Source organism: Hemitrygon akajei, chromosome 3 (genome assembly GCF_048418815.1).
Source record: "Hemitrygon akajei chromosome 3, sHemAka1.3, whole genome shotgun sequence".
In the NCBI taxonomy this organism is placed as follows: Eukaryota; Metazoa; Chordata; class Chondrichthyes; order Myliobatiformes; family Dasyatidae; genus Hemitrygon; species Hemitrygon akajei.
Window position 1 is genome coordinate 160,263,728 of NC_133126.1, and position 18,980 is coordinate 160,282,707.

General features: G+C 43.7%; 1 protein-coding gene across 1 annotated transcript in view; it reads right to left on the bottom strand.

Annotated features, from left to right (window-relative positions):
• Positions 1 to 1,143: 1,143 nt before the first annotated feature.
• atp13a3 (ATPase 13A3) overlaps positions 1,144 to 18,980 on the bottom strand; it is a 105,872-nt gene continuing 88,035 nt past the window's right edge. Inside the window, exons 28-30 of the mRNA XM_073041161.1 lie at positions 9,320 to 9,408; positions 7,538 to 7,618; positions 1,144 to 2,645 (exon numbers count right to left, since the gene is read on the bottom strand). Of these exons, the coding sequence (XP_072897262.1) occupies positions 2,340 to 2,645; positions 7,538 to 7,618; positions 9,320 to 9,408 (476 nt within the window). The 3' untranslated portion in view covers positions 1,144 to 2,339. The remainder of the gene's footprint in view (positions 2,646 to 7,537; positions 7,619 to 9,319; positions 9,409 to 18,980) is intronic.

Genomic DNA, 18,980 nt, shown 5'->3' on the forward strand with positions numbered 1-18,980 from the left:
TTTCACCTTCCCAACTCTTTGCTTCACCCATCCCCCTCCCCTAGTTGCTCCTCTCACCTACCACCTTATATTTCTTCCTCCCCCTCCCACCTTCTTGCTCTAATTTCTCATCTTTTTTTCCCAATCCTGATTAAGGGTCTCAACCCACATCAACTGTACCCTTTTCCATAGATGCTGTCTGGTCTGCTGAGTTCCTCCAGCATCTTGTGTGTGATGATTGGATTTCCAGCATCTGCAGATATTTTTGTCTTTATTATGATGATTATCAGTATCAAATAGCTAGTTTATATTAATCAGAATCTGAATTGAGATTACCCATTTATATATCATCTGTGTCCTCTTAGTGGTAAAATCTAAATTTACCTGTCAAGATAATTTCAATATGCCTTAACCAAATGCTTTTCCCATCCTATCCCCACAGTTGGAGTCATATACTATAGCTTAGAAACAGGCCCTGCGTCTCCCAAAATCCTTGTCCACTATCAAGTACCTATTTATTAAAATGCACTTTTATTCATGAGTAATAATTTGATTTAATTTGGGAATCACGTATCATTTCATTAAAATGTCAAATCCTGAGCTTTACTAATATTGTAAATTGATTTCTTATTCCCCACAGATGTGACTTGTACTACTGTTATATTTCCAATGTTAATGAGAATTTACCCTTCAACATTTAAGCATTTATTGGCAAGAAAATGGAAAAAGAGTAACAAATACTCATAAATAGACCATTTTAAGATTTATCTTAATTTACAGAATTTCTCCAACAAAACTGAAACTCATTGGACTAAAATGTTACTCCAGAGCAAGAGGACTAACAGAATCCTGGTAAAAGGTACACTCATGCAAAAGAATTTAATTCAACAGATTCATCAAATTGTTTATATTTGAACTATTGCAAGAAGGGTGCAAAACAAAGTTGGTGAATATAGTACAATTTGAATACAAACATCTACTCAGTTTGCATTACGCGCTGTTCAGATATATGAAACCTTAGAAACAAGCTAATAAGAATATTTAACAAAATAACACAGAGTAATAACGGAAGTATTTATTTGAAGGAGGGAATCTATTTGTATTGGAATCAGCATCACACCGTGATTTGCGGCCAGATATAAAATGATCCTAATGATACCTAGTTATAGACTAGTGGTGAGGGTCCCAATTTTTGAACATTTATAGTACGTACTGCTTGTTTTTTTAAATATAACATTATACTGCTTTACATAAACATGCACCTCACACTTCAGGCCATGCCACACAGGGACTTGTACTAATATTATTTTGTGGCTGTCTGTGCTGGATCCTAACTGGGCTGTGTGTGACTATATGTACCAAGGTTTGTACCTTGGCCCCAGAGGAACGATGTTTTGTTTAGCTAGACACGTGCATAGTTGAATGACACTAAATATGAACTTGATAACTTCCAAACAACTGTGCAACCTGTAAAGGAGACAACACAAATTGAAATATACCGTAGTTACCATATTCCAGGAATGAAGTTTCAATTATAGATCAATGAATCCAGTTTGTGTGTCTCATTTATCGCACAATAAAAATCTTTATTCGTTGAGTGCAAAATCATTCTTTATATTTCTTAAGCAATTATTGTGATGCAAATGTTTGAAGTACATTCTGTACATACAGAGGTACATTTGTTTTAATGCAATAAGGCAAAGCTACACATCAAAATATAAAAATAGTGCATGAATAAGGAATTTATAATTAAAGGGAAATTTTCAATATTTGTGGCAAGGTTGTAAACTGATAAAAATTGAGAGGCTTGATTGCTATATTCTTCACGAACAGCTTCAACGGACTCTGAATTAGGCTGGTCCTATATACAGTAAACAATTTGATGTCTGGTGGCAGAAATAATTAAGCAACAAAAATTATATGGATTATTTGTCACTGTTGCTAATAACCAACAGCAAAAAACATAGTGATTTACACCGCTTTCTTGAAATACAGGATACATTTAAATCTCGTTTCAGAAAATACAATAGTAAACAGTCATATAATCTTTTCAAGTACCTCTTATGGGCTAATAATTTTGATGGAATAGAAAGCACATTATACAATAATATGTTATTATGAGCTCAATTGTAATGAATAGGGAGCATGACGTAATATTGTAAATAAAGCGAACTGCCAGAAATTCTTAGTATTTTCATGTATGCTTAGCACACAAATTATTTTAAAATAATTTTCATTGATCCGATATTCATAATAATACCTAGGTATGTAACACAAAACTTTACAAGGACCTTCGATCAGCTGGTATTGTAGGGATATAAAAGGATTGCTAAATATAAAATTAAAATTCATTGTTAGTCTTACAAATAAGCTTCTTGAATTACTTCTTTGTTGCAGTTTTCCTCCTCAGCTTGCTGTGAAGCAAATACTGCAAATCTGTTTTGTGATTCTTTATGAATTTTATCATCTTCATAGCTTATTTTAGAGTTTTCTTCCAGAACCACTTCATCCAATGTACAAGATGTTGTATAATTTGAACTATCTCCTGGAGGCCAGTTTGTGTCTTTCTTTATTATTCTCCATATCTTCTTGTAGCGCTTCACAGATTTGCTTTTGTAACACTTTTTCAGCAACACCCAGAGATGTCTGTTTTCTATTATAATTCCCTATTTAAAGAATATCAGCTTTATTTGTAAGTACATTACGCTTTAGTTGTCCTGTAACTTTCATTTCCAATTGCACTAAGAAACTTGTTATTTTAACATAAGGAGTAGCTATTGCAATCAGTATTAAAAAAAACATAACATTCTATACTACAAGTTATAAGCTTATGGTAATAATATTAAATAATGACATATTTGCTTCAGTCATTATGCTGGAAGAGCAATAGAGCATTCATGGACATGGGCGTCAAGGCCAACTTTAATCTTCAGCAGAGACAAAGGAAACAATCGAGGAGAAATTTTCTCATAATATATAGAGAAGTGCATATACAATCTCATATAGTCCTCATTTTAAAGGCATTCATTTTAGCTTTCAATTGCTTGTGACACTGGATATAGAGAATCAATACCAATGGCTATCTTGTGCAGACGCAGATTACAACTAGGTCACAAATTGGAGCAGAACATTAAGATTTAATTAATTCACCACATTAATTATCCATACTGTCTTTGTGATTGTTTTAATTACAAATTCTCCCATTCATCTTTATAATGGAAACTACATGTAAGATTCATCATGTTGTAATTATAGCTATTTTAGCCATAAGCTACATTATAGTTCTTACACTGGCAAGAATCAAATTGGATAAAGGTTTGCAATGGACTTTACAATGGAAAAGATGTTAGCATATAATTAGTGTACATTTTTAATATATTATAAAATGCTTATAATTCAAATTGTTTGGAATACATGAGTGTCTCTGAGAAAAGTAGTCTAACATGTTAGGAGTTGCTAAAATAAATTGCTAAAGTACTACATAATAATTAACATAATAATAATCCACATAATTAAGCACTTGGCAAGCACCAATGAAAAGAATTTAGGTTTAAGTGGAGCGGCCATTGTATGAGTAGGTCAGTGGTAGAGAGAGGGATTGAGGCTTTGGTTTATCAAGGCTTTAGTGAGTGGAGGCATAAGCCGTAGGTAGATTTTTTTTTCAAGATTTATTCGCTCTTTCTTTCTTACTGCACATTTAGAGCAGTGGGGTTGCAATGTTCCTCTTGCTTAATATGGGAAGGCAGGAAGACCCCCAGTGTCCCTGACAACTACACCTGCAAGAAGTGCAATCAGCTTAGCAGTTGGATCTCTGGCACTGAGCCTGGCTCTATGGCTCAGAAGGGAAAGTGGGAGAGGAGGTGAGCAGTAGTGATAGGGGATTCGTTGGTTAGGGAACAGAAAGAAGGTGCTGTAGACAAGAACATGATTCCTGATGGTTCCCAAATGTGAGGGTCTAGGATATCTTGGATCAAGTCCTCAGCATTCGTAAGTGGAAGGGTGAGCAACCAGAGATCATGGTTCATGGAGGTACCAATGGCATGGATAGGATGAGTGACGAGGTTCTGCAAAATCAGTTCAAGGAGTTAGGTGCTAAGTTAAAGGACAGACCTCCAGGGTTGTGATGTCAGGACTATTTCTCATGCCACGTGCTAGTGAAGCTAGAAATAGAAAGGTTATACAATTGAACATGTGCTAAGCAGATGATGCAGGAGGGAGGGCTTCAGATTTTTGGTTCATTGGGCTCTCTTCCAGGACAGGTGGGACCTGTACAGAAGGGACCGTTTGCACCTTAACTGGAATAGGACAAATATCCTAGAGGGAAGTTTGCTACTGCTGCACAGGGGGTGAAGGGGAAAGAGTTAAACTAAAGTTACAGGGGGATGGGAACCAGAATGCCAGAACAGATTGTGGAGTGGATGTGGAGAATGATATTGTTAAGCCTAACTATAAAATCAGGAGTCAAAAGGTTGAGCATGGTGGGACTAATGTTCTGAGTTGTACATATTTCAATGCAAGGAGCATTGTAGAAAAGGTGAGTGAGCTTAGGGCATGGATCAGCATGTGGAATCAAGACACTGTAGCCAATAGTGAGACTTGGTTGCAGAAGGAACAGGATTGGCAACACAGTGTTCAAGGGTTCCGTTGTTTTAGGTGTGAGAGATCAGGAAGAATTAAAGTACAAACATTTGTAGATAGGTTGGCATAACAAGTCAGAGAAAATGTCATGGCCGTGCTCAGTCAGAACAGACCGGAGAACTTAACTAGTGAGGCATTATGGGTAGAAATGAGGAATAAGAAAGGTATGACCATATTAATGGGATTATTTTATAGACCATCCAACAGTCTTGTGGAATTTAGAGGAGCAAATTAGTAGAGAGATTGCAGACCGTTGCAAGAAACATAAGGTTATGGTAGTAGGTGAATTTAATATTGACTAGGACTGCTGTACTGTAAAAGGACCAGATGGGAAAGAGTATGTCAAATGTGTTCAGGAAAGTTTCCTTCATCAGTACATAGAAGTCCCAACTAGAAGGAGTGTGATACTAGATCTCCTTTTAGGGAATGAGACAGGGCAGGCGAAAAGTTTGTGTAGGGGAACACTTTGCCTCTAGTGATCATAATGCCATTAGTTTCAAGGTAATTATGGAGAAGGATAGGTCTGGTCCTTAGGTTGAGATGCTAAATTGAAGAAAGGCCAATTTTGATGGTATCAGAAAGGATCTGGAAAGTGTGAATTGGGACAGGTTGTTTTCTGGCAAAGGTGTACTAGGCAACCCTTCAAAAGTGAAATTTTGAGAGCACAGAGTTAGTATGTTCCGACAGAATAAAAGGCAAGGATTACAGCTTAGAGAACCTTGATTTTCGAGAGATATTGAGGCCCCAAGAAAGAAAAGGAATGAGGTGCATATCAGGTATATGCAAGCAGGAACAAATGAGGTACTTGAGGAGTAGAAGAAATGCTAGAAAACGCTTAAAGTGAAAATCAGAAGGGCTAAAAGAAGGCATGAGGTTGCTCTCACAGACAAAGTGAAGGAGAGTTCAAAGGGATTCTACAGATATGTTAAGAGTAAAAAGATAGCAAGGGACAAAATTGGTCCTCTGGAGGATAAGAGTGTTAATTTAAAGAGATTGGAGAGATTTTAAATGAATATTCTGTATCTGTATTTATTTAGAAGATGGATACAGAGTCAACAGAAGAGAGGCAAAGCAGTAACAAGGTCATAGACCCGATACAGATTACAGAGGAAGAGGTGTTTGCTATCTTGAGAAATCAGGGTGGATAAATCCCAAGGGTTGAATAAGGTTTTCCCTCAGACCCTGTGGGAGGCTATTGTAGAAATTGCAGGGATAGTTAAAACACTCTTGGCCAAGGATGAGATGCCAAAGGACTGGAGGATAGCTAATGTTGGTCCGTTCTTTAAGAAAGCCTCTAATAATAAAGCAGGAAATTATAGGCCAGTGAGCCTGACATCAGTTGTGGGAAGTTATTGGAAGGTATTCTAAGGGACTGGATTATATAATTGTTTAGATACACTAGGACTGATTAGGGATAGTCAACATGGCAGTGTGTGGTAGATCATGTCTAACCAATCTTCTAGAGTTTTTCAAGGAAGTTAACAGGAAAGTTGATGAAGGCAAGCCAGTGGATGTTGTCTGTTCGAGCAATTGTTGGGTTTAGCTCATTTATATTTAGCCACCAGTCTTCAAATCTGAATACAAATTGTAGATTTAATTTAAAAATGCAGCTCTGAACAATAGGTTCCTAAAATCCTGAATCACAGACAAGACGAAGGACAATATGGAATTGTCCTTTGATATTTAGCACATAAAATATCAAGTCCCACATTGGGCTATCCAGACCTTTCAACCGAAAGGGCCTCAATATGATGCTTCTTGTAGTTAGTTTTGTTGAATAAAGAAGCTGCTTCATATCTACCAGTTTTTTTTCTCTGGTGACTTCATTCATGCAACAACACTGCCTATGTGGATTTTTGCAAGGCCTCTGACAAGCTCCTGCATGGAAGCTTGGTCTAGAACTCTGTTTCCTGGCATTTAAGATGAGGTAGTAAATTGGATAAGATACTGGTTTTGCAGGAGAAACCAGAGAGTGGTAGTAAATCAATGTCTCTCTGATTGCAGGCCTGTGATCTATTGGTGTGCCACAGGGATTAGTGCTGGGTCTGTTGTTGTCCGTCATCTATATCAACAAACTGAATGATAATATGGTAAACTAGATAAGCAATTTGTGGATGGCACCAAGACTGGGGGTCTGATGGACAGCTAGGAAGTCTGTGAAAGCTTGCAGTGGGATCTGGACCAGGTAGAAAAATGGGCTGAACAGCAGCAGATAGAATTTAATGCAGATGGGTGTGAGGTCATACACAGTGAGAGACAGGACACTGAGGAGCACAGCAGAACAGAGGGATCTGGGAGTACAGATTCATAATTCCTTGAAAGTGGCATCACAGGTAGAAAAAGTCGTAAAGAAAGCTTTTGGCACATTGTCCTTCATAAATCAATGCACTGAGTACAGTAGTTGAGATGTTATGTTGAAATTGTACAGCACATTGGTGAAGCCTAATTTGGAGTTTTGATCAGCGACCGACAGGAATTATGTAAATAAGACTGAAAGAGTGCAGAGAAAATTTACAAGGATGCTGTCGGGACTTGAAGGCCTGAGTTATAGGGAAAGGTTGAATAAGTTAACTAAAGGGGAATTTTATTTAATTCCATCCTAAATGCTTCTAATGACCTATCATCCATAACCATCTAGGTTAGAGAATTTCAGAAATTCACCACTCTTAGCAAACCAAAATTCCTACACACCTCTGTATTAAATGATGAGCCTCTTGTGGTGTACCTATATGCCCTTGTACAAGAAACTCATACTAGTGAAAAAATTTCAATGCCTACCCTATGTCAGACCCTTTAGGAATTTACAGTGCATGTCTCAATAAGTTCACCCTTTATTCTTCTAAACTCCAAGGAGAAACCAACATGCTTAGTTTCTCTTGATTGACATAATGCCAGAAAGAATGGATAGTACTCTACATACCTCAATGCCCATGATAACAAGGAAGTGAGTAAGAACCATAGCTAGAATGTAAAATCTCCAGTTTCTTGGGGTGCAAACAAGCTGAAAAAAATGTTTTACATTACTATATTAAAACAAACCACTGAAACATTATCTACAGTATTTCATTGATTAATGCTTAACTAAATCTAATTATATTTTTAATCACTGAAGTGTTGTGGGAATCTGATCTGCTTTTCCAATTCCAAACGATATGGCTGCAAGTTGATAGATTGGTTGCCCAAATTCACTCGGACTTGGATAAGTGATAAATTACTGCAGTTACTCAAAGATAAATTAAAAGCCATCATCTTTAGGTCTGTCACAACCCCAAACCCCTTGCCCTGAACACCATATTAGATTGAACCAGTTTGAATGCAATATTAACATCTCCAATTTGAGTCTTGGTTGAATTTTTAAGACCATGTCTTTTTTAAAACTATTGTTAATTTAATCTATTCTTTTGTCATCTCATGACTTAACCTCTCATCATCCTCTGTAAAATTCAGAGGGTGTGAAATTCTGCTGCATGTTTTCCATTTTACATACAGTCAGTTATCACTTCTGACCTCTCCTTTGTTTTCCATTCACCATACATCTCAATGTTAAACTTACCCATTGCTGATTCTATAACCATTCCCAATGCCCTCCACTGTAATCTGTAAACCTATTAGTCCCAGCCTCATACAACTCCAATTTCTCTCCCAAAAATCACTGCCTCTCTTTTAACACACTCCTGAATGCTATTGTTTTTGAATAGGCTTTTGATTACCCTAAAATACTGTATACCTTACTTTAGTTTGGTATTCTGTGAAGCAATCTGGATTTATTTTCACTTTCTTGATCACTTTTTTTTAAAAAAACAAAAGTACAATTATGTCATTCTGAAATATTTTTGGGGTGGTAGGGGATGGGAATGAGGAATCATAGGAATGTCAACAATAAGTATAATAGTACGCATCATTCATGATTAGAAGATGGTTGTACATCAACTCCCTTACACCTTGCTCACTTTGCAGTCTGTTAGTTCAGATACATGTTATGTTGCCTTAACTCATCTTAATTTCTTTTTGCTATTAAAATTAAACAGACAGCATATTGACTTCAATATTTAAATATACATTTAAAAGATTATTTAAACAATTTTCTGTGTACAAATTAATTGCATGCACCAATCTGTGAGGCCAAACTGTATTTAGCTTTGAACATGAGTCCTCCTCATGTGTCAACCCACTTTTCACTTGTGTATTGCAACACAAAAGTTTTGAAAGGTTTTGGAGATAGGATGTCAGCACATCCGAATGTCTCCTCCAGTACCAAGTCCAGGGTCAGTCCCTGATCAACCTGAACTGAAGAGGCAGATACACTACATATCTGGATCCACAGCTTTATGTCAACCATAGCTGGCTTACTTTATGTAGCCTTACTCATGTGAATAGGATCACTGTCCTTCATTCAAAAGGTAACTGCAAATTAATTAATTTACAGTAGTTACATGAATCTGTAACTCAATCTAATTAGTTACTTTCAGCAAGGCCTCGAGATCACTGGGAACTGCAGGACCTCTAAAGTGTGACAGAAGGCTGGACTGAGAGAAAGTGGGCACTGTACGCAAGGCATAGAATAATTGATAATTATTCCATCTACAGAAGTCAAACAATGTTGATGAGCAGCAGAGGGAATGAAACAGCTAGGTAATTATCCAACATTTGCTTTGCTTTCTAACTTCACTTGAATTTCACACTTTCATCTACCAATACTTACTCCTAGTGCATTGTGGACAGCATCTTGATTACCAAAGAGCAAATACAGACAGGTTCCAATCTGAGCCAAAATGATCATCATAAATACATCTGAAATAAAGGAGAAGTGGGCACAATTATAGCTTTTATTCCCTATTTGACACATTACATTCAGCAACATTTGACTTAAAGCTTCCAGCATTGGTAAAGTCCCTAATTTATTTTTCATTGTGGACCTCCCATAAATAGCATGTAAATTGAAGTAAATTGAGGTTTGACCAGCGAGCAATCCAGACATCGGAAGTTTAAGAGAAGGGGACTTCACTCAGGTCCACTGCCTGAGTAGAAAAAGGCAGCAGTGGACCACAGCAGCGTAATTTGAGCTTTGACCAGTGACCAATTCATGTTTGGGATTGACTAAAGGAAGACAGGGCAAGAGCAGCAACAGTCGTCTGAGTGGACAGGGTCAGAGTGGTGATCTTGAGGCTTTAGCACTTTGAGGCTTCAGTCAAAGAAAGCAAAGCTCCAGATTAAGTTTTTCTCCCTCTTCCCTTCTTTACATCTGCCCAGCTCGTACAGTAGAGATGCCAGGCAGGATAGTTGCATGCTCCTCTTGCAGGATGTGGGAAGGCAGGGAGACCTCTGGTGTCCCTGACAACTACAACTGCAAGAAGTTCATCTAACTACAGCTTCTAACAAGGAGTTTGAGCTGAAACTTGATGAACTCCGGATCACTTGGGAGGCTGACGGGGTAATAGATAAGACATATAGACAGGTAGTTACACCCAAGGTGCAGTCCTAGGGATTTAGAGGAACACATTTGTAAAGAGATTGCATGCTGTTGCAAGAAACACAAGGTTGTTATTGTAGGTGATTTTAATTTTCCACATATTGACTGGGAATCCCATATTGTAAAAGGATTAGATGGGATAGAATTTGTTAAACGTGTTAAGGAAGGTTTCCTTCGTCAGCACGTAGAAGACCCAATGAAAGAGCATGTGATGCTGGATCTGGTAGTAGGGAATGAGATAGAGCTGGTGACAGAAGTTTGTGCAGGGAAAAACTTTGCAAGCAATGGCCACAATACCATTAATTTCAAGGTAACTATGCAAAAATATGTCAGATCTAAACTGCAGCAAGGTCAATTTTGATAGTATCAGAAATAATCTGGCAAGTGTGGATTGGGACAGACTATTTTCTGGCAAAGATGTATTTGGAAAATTGGAGGCCAAATGAGAAGTGCAAGAGAACACCTAAGAAAGAAATCAGGAAGGCTAAAAGAAGGCATGAAGTTGCTTTAGCAGTGTGGTGAACTACATATACCTGTCTGGACATGCCCCCCCGCTGACTGCTCCTGTGGCTCCTCCCACTGACCCCGGTATAAAGGCGATTGGGGACACCGCCCCGGCCTCAGTCTCCAGGATGCAGTGTGGTAGTCAATTGCTGCTTGTTCTTTCTTCCAGCCAATAAAAGCCTATATCTCGTCTCACATCTCCGAGAGTTATTGATGGTGCATCAATTTTATTGGCTGGAAGTTTTAAAACATGGACAGCATTTTACGTCCGGAAAAATTAGACCTTGATCCACAAGACTCCGAAGCAGCTCTTGCCTTTGAACTCTGGCTTGCATGCTTCCAATCATACTTGGAACAGATTCCAGTGACTGAGCCTGCCACAATGTACAAAATATTACTATCTAGAGTAAGTCCGAAAGTATTCTCCCTTATCAGGGACCTACCGACCTACCAAGGGGCACTGGACGCCCTCAAAAGACAGTACCTGTGGCCGGTGAACACCGTCTACGCAAGACATCGCTTAGCGACGCAGCGACAGCGACCCAACGAGTCGAGCGCTGAGTTTCTCCGAGCCCTACAGACACTCGTGCGAACTTGTGACTGCAAAGGACTGACGGCGAAACAACATGCGGAGCTGCTAGTATGAGACGCCTTCGTTACAGGGATCAGGTCAGTGTACGTGCGCCAGAGGCCGCTGGAAAATGCCGATCTTACCTTACGCTCGGCGATCGAGATGACCGACACGCTGGAAGCTGCTCTGCACAATGCTGACGCTGTCCAGCCGCGCGATCCCCCGCTGGTTCCGTGGACACTGCAGACCCCGCCACCTGCCGCTGCCACTCGCGAGTCCACGAACTCCCCGAAACCGACCACAGCTGCTGCCAGTCGCAAGTCCACGCTGTGTTACTTCTGCGGACTCGAAAAGCACCCCCGAAAACGCTGCCCGGCCCGAGAAGCAACCTGCTCCAGCTGCGGGAAGAAGGGCCATTTCGCCAAGGTCTGTAAGTCTGAACCATGAGCGGGGTCGGGCAGCGCTGCGTGTGAGGCTTGGGGGCTGCCATCTTGGTCGCCGTCATCTTGCCTGCCCGCCTCGTGCGAGGCATGGGGGCCGCCATCTTGCCTGCCCGCCTCGTGCGAGACATGGGGGCGGCCATCTTTGTCGGCGCCACCTCGCCCCGCCCCCGACCCACCGGTGCTTACCGGGCACCAAGACGGCGTTTCAACTCTGGCCTCCGTAACCCTCTCCACTCTATCCGCTCCGTTATGTATGTCCACCAATGCCATCCCTCACGAGCGCCTATTTTCTTTTCCCAGGAAGTCTGCCACTGGGACCACCCTACCGGCTTGGCTGGCATCCCCAGGGCCAGTGCTGCTCAGGAAACGTGTGAGGAGCAATAAATACTCCCCACTGGTCAAGAGGTTTCATCTTCTACATGCGAACCCCCTGTATGCCTACGAGGTCTTACCTGATGGGCGGGAGGACACGGTCTCCGTCTGAGACCTGGCGCCTGCAGGAGCAGCAGACCCCTACCCCGAACACTCCACGGTAATTATGAACCCTGTACCCGAGGTGACACCGTGCACACCGAGCCCTACACAGACTCCTCACGACACTCCTATACCGGGCGTCTCGCATGCGCATATACCAGGCGCCTCGCACACGCATGAGGGATCACTGACGCCTAGTGGGCTGACACCTCCAGTTAGGCCGGAACCAGCACAACCACCGTCTCCGGTGCAATCACCACTGGCACCTGTGCAATCACAGCCGGTGCTACGTAGATCGCAGCGACAGATTCGACCACCTGATAGACTTAGACTTAACCTGTAAATATACTTGTAAGAAACTTCGCCCCATGGGGACTCTTTTTTAAAACAAAGGAGGGGTGAATGTGGTGAACTACATATACCTGTCTGGACACGCCCCCCCCCCCCCCCCGCTGACTGCTCCTGTGGCTCCTCCCACTGACCGTGGCTCCTCCCACGGACCCCGGTATAAAGGCGATTGGGGACACCGCCCCGGCCTCAGTCTCCAGGATGCAGTGTGGTGGTCAATTGCTGCTTGTTCTTTCTTCCAGCCAATAAAAGCCTACATCTCACCTCACGTCTCCAAGAGTTATTGATGGTGCATCAAGCAGACAAGGTAAAGGAAAATCCTCAGGGATTCTTCAGATATGTTAAAAACACAAGGCAAAAACAGAATGGTAAAAACATTCTGAAAGAACACTCTGAAAGAACAGAACGGTAATCATGTGTGGAGCCAAAACAAATGGGGAGATCCTAATTGCATCCTTTGCATCTGCATTTACTTAGAAGGCAGATACAGAGCTCACAGATGTGATGCAAAAATGCATCAACTTCATGGACCCTGTACAGATTACAGAGGAGGTGTTGTTTGGTAACCTGAGGCAAATCAGGGTGGATGAGTCCCCATAGCCTGACAAAGTGGTCTCTTGGACCCTACCGGAGGCATGCACAAAAATTGCTGGGGCCCCAGCAGAGATATTTAAAACATTTTTTGTGACAACAGAGGTACCAGAGGATTGGAGAATAGCCAATGTTGTTCCGCTGTTGAAAAAAGGCTCTAAACATAAACAGGAAATTATAGGCCAGTGAGTCTGACATCAGTTGTGGGAAAGTTTTTGGAGTGTATTCTAAGGGACTGGATATATAAGCATTTGGATAGGGTTGGACTGATTAAGGATAGTCAGCATGGCTTTGTGCACAGTAGGCCATGTCGAACCAATCCCATATAGCGTTTTTCGAGGAAGTTACCAGGAATTAGATGAAGGCAAGGCAGTGGATGTTATCTATATGGACTTTGGTAAGGCACTTGACAAGGTTCCACATGGGAAGCTGGCAAGATGGTACCATTGCTCGGCATTTAGAATGAAGTAGTAAATTGGATTAGACATTGGCTTTGTGGAAGAAGCCTGAAAATGTTAGTAGAGGGTTGCCTCTCTGAATGGAGGCCTGTGACTAGTGGTGTGTCACAGGGATCAGTGCTAGATCCTTTGTAGTTTGTCATCTATACCAATGATCTAGACGATAATGGCAGTTAACTGGATCAGCAAATTTTTGGCGGACACCAAGGTTAGGGGTGTAGTGGATGGTGAGGAAGGCTATCATGGCTTGCAGAGGGATCTGCATAGGCTCGAAAAATGGGATGAAAAATGGCAGATGGATTTTAATGCAGACAAGTGCGAGGTTTTGCACTTTGGTAGGTCATACACAATGAATGGTAGAGTACTGAGGAGTGTGGTAGAACAAAGGGATCTGCCAATACAGGTACATAATTTGCTGAAAGAGGTGTCATAGGTTGATAGGGTTGTAAAGAAATCTTTTGGCACATTGGCCTTCATAAATCAATGTATTGAGTACAGGAGATGGGATGTTATGTTGAAGTTGTGTAAGACATTTGTGAGGTCTAATTTGGAATGTTGCATGCAGTGTTGGTCACCTACCTAAAGGAAAGATGTAAACAAGGTTTAAAGAAAGCAGAGAAAATTTACAAGGATTTTGCTGGGTCTGGAGGACCTGACTTATAAGAAAAGATTGAATAGATTAGGACTGTATTCTTTAGAACGTAGAGGATTGAGAAGAGATCTGATAGAGGTATACAAAATTACGAGGGGTATAGGTACAGTAAATGAAAGCACCCTTTTTCCACTGAGGTTGGGTGGGACTGCAACCAGAGGTCATGGGTTAAGGGTGGAAGGTGAGAAGTTTAAGGGAAACACAGGGAGAAGCTTCTTCACTCAGGGGGTTGTGAGAGAGTGGATTGAGCTGCCGGTATAAGTGGTGCACGTGAGCTTGATTTCAACATTTAAGAGAAGTTTGTATAGGTACATGGATAGCAGGGATATGGAGGGCAATGGTCCCAGTACAGGTCGATGGGAGTAGGCAGCTTAAAAGGTTTTGGCATGGACTAGATGAGCTGAAGGACCTGTTTCTGTGCTGTACTTCTCTATGACTCCAAGTGAAATTTTCATATCGTTGAGAAGTGGGTGAGATCTTTGTTCCAGCAATCTATTCTTAAGCTTTCTGACAAAATTGTTCCAAGTAAGGGCGGACAGAGAACAGAAAATAGTACAGGCCCTTCGGTAGACAAAGTTGTGCCAACCTTTTAAACTACTCTAAGATCAATCTAACCCTTCCCTCCCTCATAGCCCTCCATTTTTCTTTCACCCATGTGACTATCTCAGAATTTCTTAAAAGTCCCCAAGGTATCTGACTCTACCACCACACCTAGCAGTGCATTCCACACACTCACCACTCTGTGTGTAAAAAAATCTGACACTCCCCCAATACTTCCCTCCCATCATCTTAAAATCAGACCCCCTCTTATTAGCCATTTCCACCCTTGAAAAATGTCTCTGGCTATCCAGTTGATCTATGCCCCTTATCATCTTGTACACCTCCATCAAGTTGCTTCTCATCCTCCTTCACCCCAAACAGCAAAGTCCTAGTTCAACCTGTCATCATAAGAGTTGCTCTTAAATTCAGGCAGCATCTTAGTAAATTTCTTCTGCTCCATTCTAAAGCTCCCACATACTTCCTGTAATAAGGTGACCCAATCTGAATGCAATACTCCCAAGTACTGCCCCGCCAGAGCCTTATGAAGCTGAAAGCTGAAGCACCTGAGCAGTGCAGTGCCTTGATAAGGTATTCAGCCCCCAAACCTTGGTTCACTTAAATGAGAATTACAACCAAGCATTTTGCTCAATTTAACTGAGAATTCTTATTTGGGAATCCCGTGCTCACGAAAATCACGAAAGAATTCACCCCTCACAGTAGAGCCCAAAAGACAGGGAAAGTTGTAAGGCATGAAAAGCTAAAAATTCAAGAACTGAAAAGTCAGCAGTTAAACCTATTCATCCCCCTTTGCTCAGTACTTAGTTGAACCACCTCTTGCAGCTATTACAACCAACAGTCTTTTTGGATAAGTCTCTATCGCACAACGTGATGGAACAAGAGTTGCCCATTCCTCCTTGCAAAATTGCTCAAGCTGTGTCAAGCTGGTTGCGGAGTGGCAATGGACAGCAATCTTGAGGTCTTACCAGAGATGTTTGACAGGTTAAGGTCAGGACTCTGACTGGGCCTCTCAAGTACGTCAATTTTCTTCATTAGAAGTCGCTCCATGGTTGCTCTAGTGGTGTACTTTGTGTCATTGCCCTGCTGAAAGACAAACTTCCTCCCCAGTTTAAGCTTTCTGGCAGAGGCTAGCATGTTTTTATCCAGGATCTCTCTGTTATTCAGCAGCATTCGTCTTCCCATCAACCCTGAGCGGGTGTGCAGTCCCTGCTGCTGAAAAGCAACCCTTAGTATGCTGTTACCTCCACTATACAGCAGGGATGGAGTTACTTGGCTGATGCGCAATATTAGAATTACGCCACACATACCGCTGAGTGTTGAGTCCGTCCAAGAAGCTCCACTTCAGTCTCATCTGACCACAAGACTTCATGAGCAAGGATATTGTGGCGAGCATTCGGTCCATGATGACAGATGAGAAGAGCTCGTTTATCCCAACTGTCAGTTTTATTCTGACAAGCACAATAACAGAGTGCCATTGCTCGGTGAGAACCAACCCAGTCACATAGAGACAGAGAAAGTGATTATTACACACGCTGGTTGCAGTCAGGGCGACCCAAAAACAGACAACTGTATAACCAAACCTAAAACAAAACAATCGATGAACTGGAACATCCCACCATAATCCCACCAACCCAAGAACAATGAGTACTGCCGGCTGCCAGGAATGCTGGGGTGAAATGTAGACCACGTCGCACTGTTCCTCACCTGAGGGGTCAGCCTCCCCCGGCAACCCCAGGGTCCACAACAAACAGTCTGGACACCGCCCCCCCCCCCCCCCCCCCCTGGGAAGGTAGTATTTGCGGAGTCAAGAGGCAAGGCACCTGTAGTGTCACTTCCTTCCTTCAGCCTTGCTGGGTTGCTGGTGGCCAAGTGCTGATACAGTGCCAGCCGGTCTCGGTTCCGGTGCTCAGGCAACCACACCTGATATGCACCATTGGAGATGCGGCCAAACACCTCTCCCGGCCCTCTCCAGGGGCTTCCCAGCTTTGGCGATAGTCCCTTCTTCTGGGATGGACAGTAGCCCATAATCAGTTCCCCCCCTCTCCCCAACCCCTCGTAAAGTCCTGTCCCCTGGCTGCTGGCATCAAGAGCCTACTTTTTGCTGCCGCTGGCTGTGCTTTGGCATCATGAGCAGCCTGCAGGCTCCCCGAGGTGCTGCAGGTACTCCAAGCCGGCCTGTCCAGGAATCGCTGGCTCGGGAGGAGGGTGGGGCAAATATCAGATCTACCGGCATGCATAGCTCCTGCCCAAACATGAGCTCAGCTGGCGTATATCTAGTGCTCTCCACTATGCCCACAATACTAGGGGTTGGCGGTGATCCCAATTGTGCTGGTGCAGGCTAATTAGGATGGCAAGCTGAGTAGCCAGGGTGTAGTTAAAGCGCCCACCAGCCCAGCACTTTGCGGGTGAAGGGGTGTGGCCCATGCTTTGGTGGTTTCCGGCCACCTGCGGACCTCACCAAACACCTGCGCCTCTAAGTTCCAACCCTGGTCACTGTGGAGCTCCTCAGGGGTGCCAAAATGGCAGAAGAACTCCTCCAAGAGTCTCTCAACAATGGTGGTGGCGCACTGGTCTGGGACTTCACAGCCACAAGAACAGAGCGGTTCCTGGTATCAGTGCGGGGGAAGGGGCCCAGGACGTTGACCCCTGTGTGCTCCATTGGGGCCCCCACCACATACTGCTGCATTGGTGCCCAGGCCCCTTCTGAGACACCCACTTTGCAACAGTGCGTGAACAGCTCCACATCCTACCTTCACCCAGGCCGACAGAACCATTCGCATAGCTTGCCCAGCATCTCTGCAACCGTGAAGTGGCCAGCCCCCATCAGCCCGTGCACCGACTGCAGCACCATGGGGACCACCAGCTGCAGGAGATTCTGTCACCCTCGGGAAAGTGCCATGGCCAGAACAGCAACCTGTCATGTATCTCCATCGTGCCCTACTCACCCCTGCCAACATGGAATCACTCTCCTGCTCGCTGGTCAATGGTGGGGACGTCTACCTCGCCGCCAGCTGCCACCACCACTTGTTCCTGGTTCCGCCATGGTGTGTTGGGCCATTGTGGGGTGTGCTGCCCTGTGGCAGGCTGCTGTGAGACTGGTAGTGGTTGTTGCCGTACCCGCCTGGTCCACTTGCTGGAGCTGCCCTGCTGGAGAGCCGTGGCTTCTGTGCTGAGGTAGAGTGTTGCCCCGACACACCCACATAGGCCCCCCCTCCATCGCGGGTCAGCAGGTCCAGGCCAGTGAGGCAGGAATCCCGAATGTCAGCTAGCCACACCTCATGCTCCACAGTGTTTTCCCCAACTGCGATGCACAACCTCCTCTTTCCTCTCAACACCGCACAGTCACCGGTGACTGTAGCCAGCTGGACTGCCATCTTTGTCCACCCATGAAGGGACGGCTGGTCCACGTTGGAGGACACCAAGATGGATGATAGTGATGGTTGACTCCGTGTCCACAAACACAAGGCACCTGATGCCCTCCACCACGCAGTCCATCTATAAGCCTTGCTCTTCGCCCACATGGCCCTCCTGGAGAGGTGACTGCATAGGTATTCTGCTGGAGGTCTCGGGTGGCACTGCCCGCTCGGCATTTCCCCACAGCTGCACCAGCCTTTGGTGTGGTAGTCTCCCACATGGCACCGTCCGCTGAATAGGTCTTCCCCCATTGCTTCCTCCAATGACCTCTGCCTGAAACACCACTCCAGCGACATTACGAGGGCCCTGTAGTCACGCTGCTCAGCCAGCGTTAGGCCGAAGAGGGCCCACAGGGCATCTGCCTCCAGCAGCAGGGCAAGGTTCTCAATGGGACTCCATCCACCCGTTGTGCTGGGCAGCGTTAGACTTGCACCAGGTGGCTGGTACCATTGTATCTCCCCGAATGGAGCTGGTTGTGGACTACAGGAGGAATGGAGACAGGCTAGCCCCTATTGACATCAATAGATCTGGGGTTGAGAGGGTGAACAGCTTTACGTTCCTCGGCATAAACATCACCAAGGGTCTCAGATGGTCTGTACATACGGGCTGTGTGGCGAAAAAAGCACAACAGTGCATCTTTCACCACAGACCATTGAAGAAGTTTGGCATGGGCCCCCAAATCCTAAGAACTTTCTACAGGGCACAATTGAGAGCATCGTGACTGGCTGCATCACAGCCTGGTATGGGAACTGTAATTCCCTCAATCACAGGATTCTGCAGAGAGAGGCAACCCAACGCATCTGTAGATGTGAACTTCCCACTATTCAGGACATTTAGAAGGACAGGAGCGTAAAGAGGGCCCAAAGGATCATTAGGGACC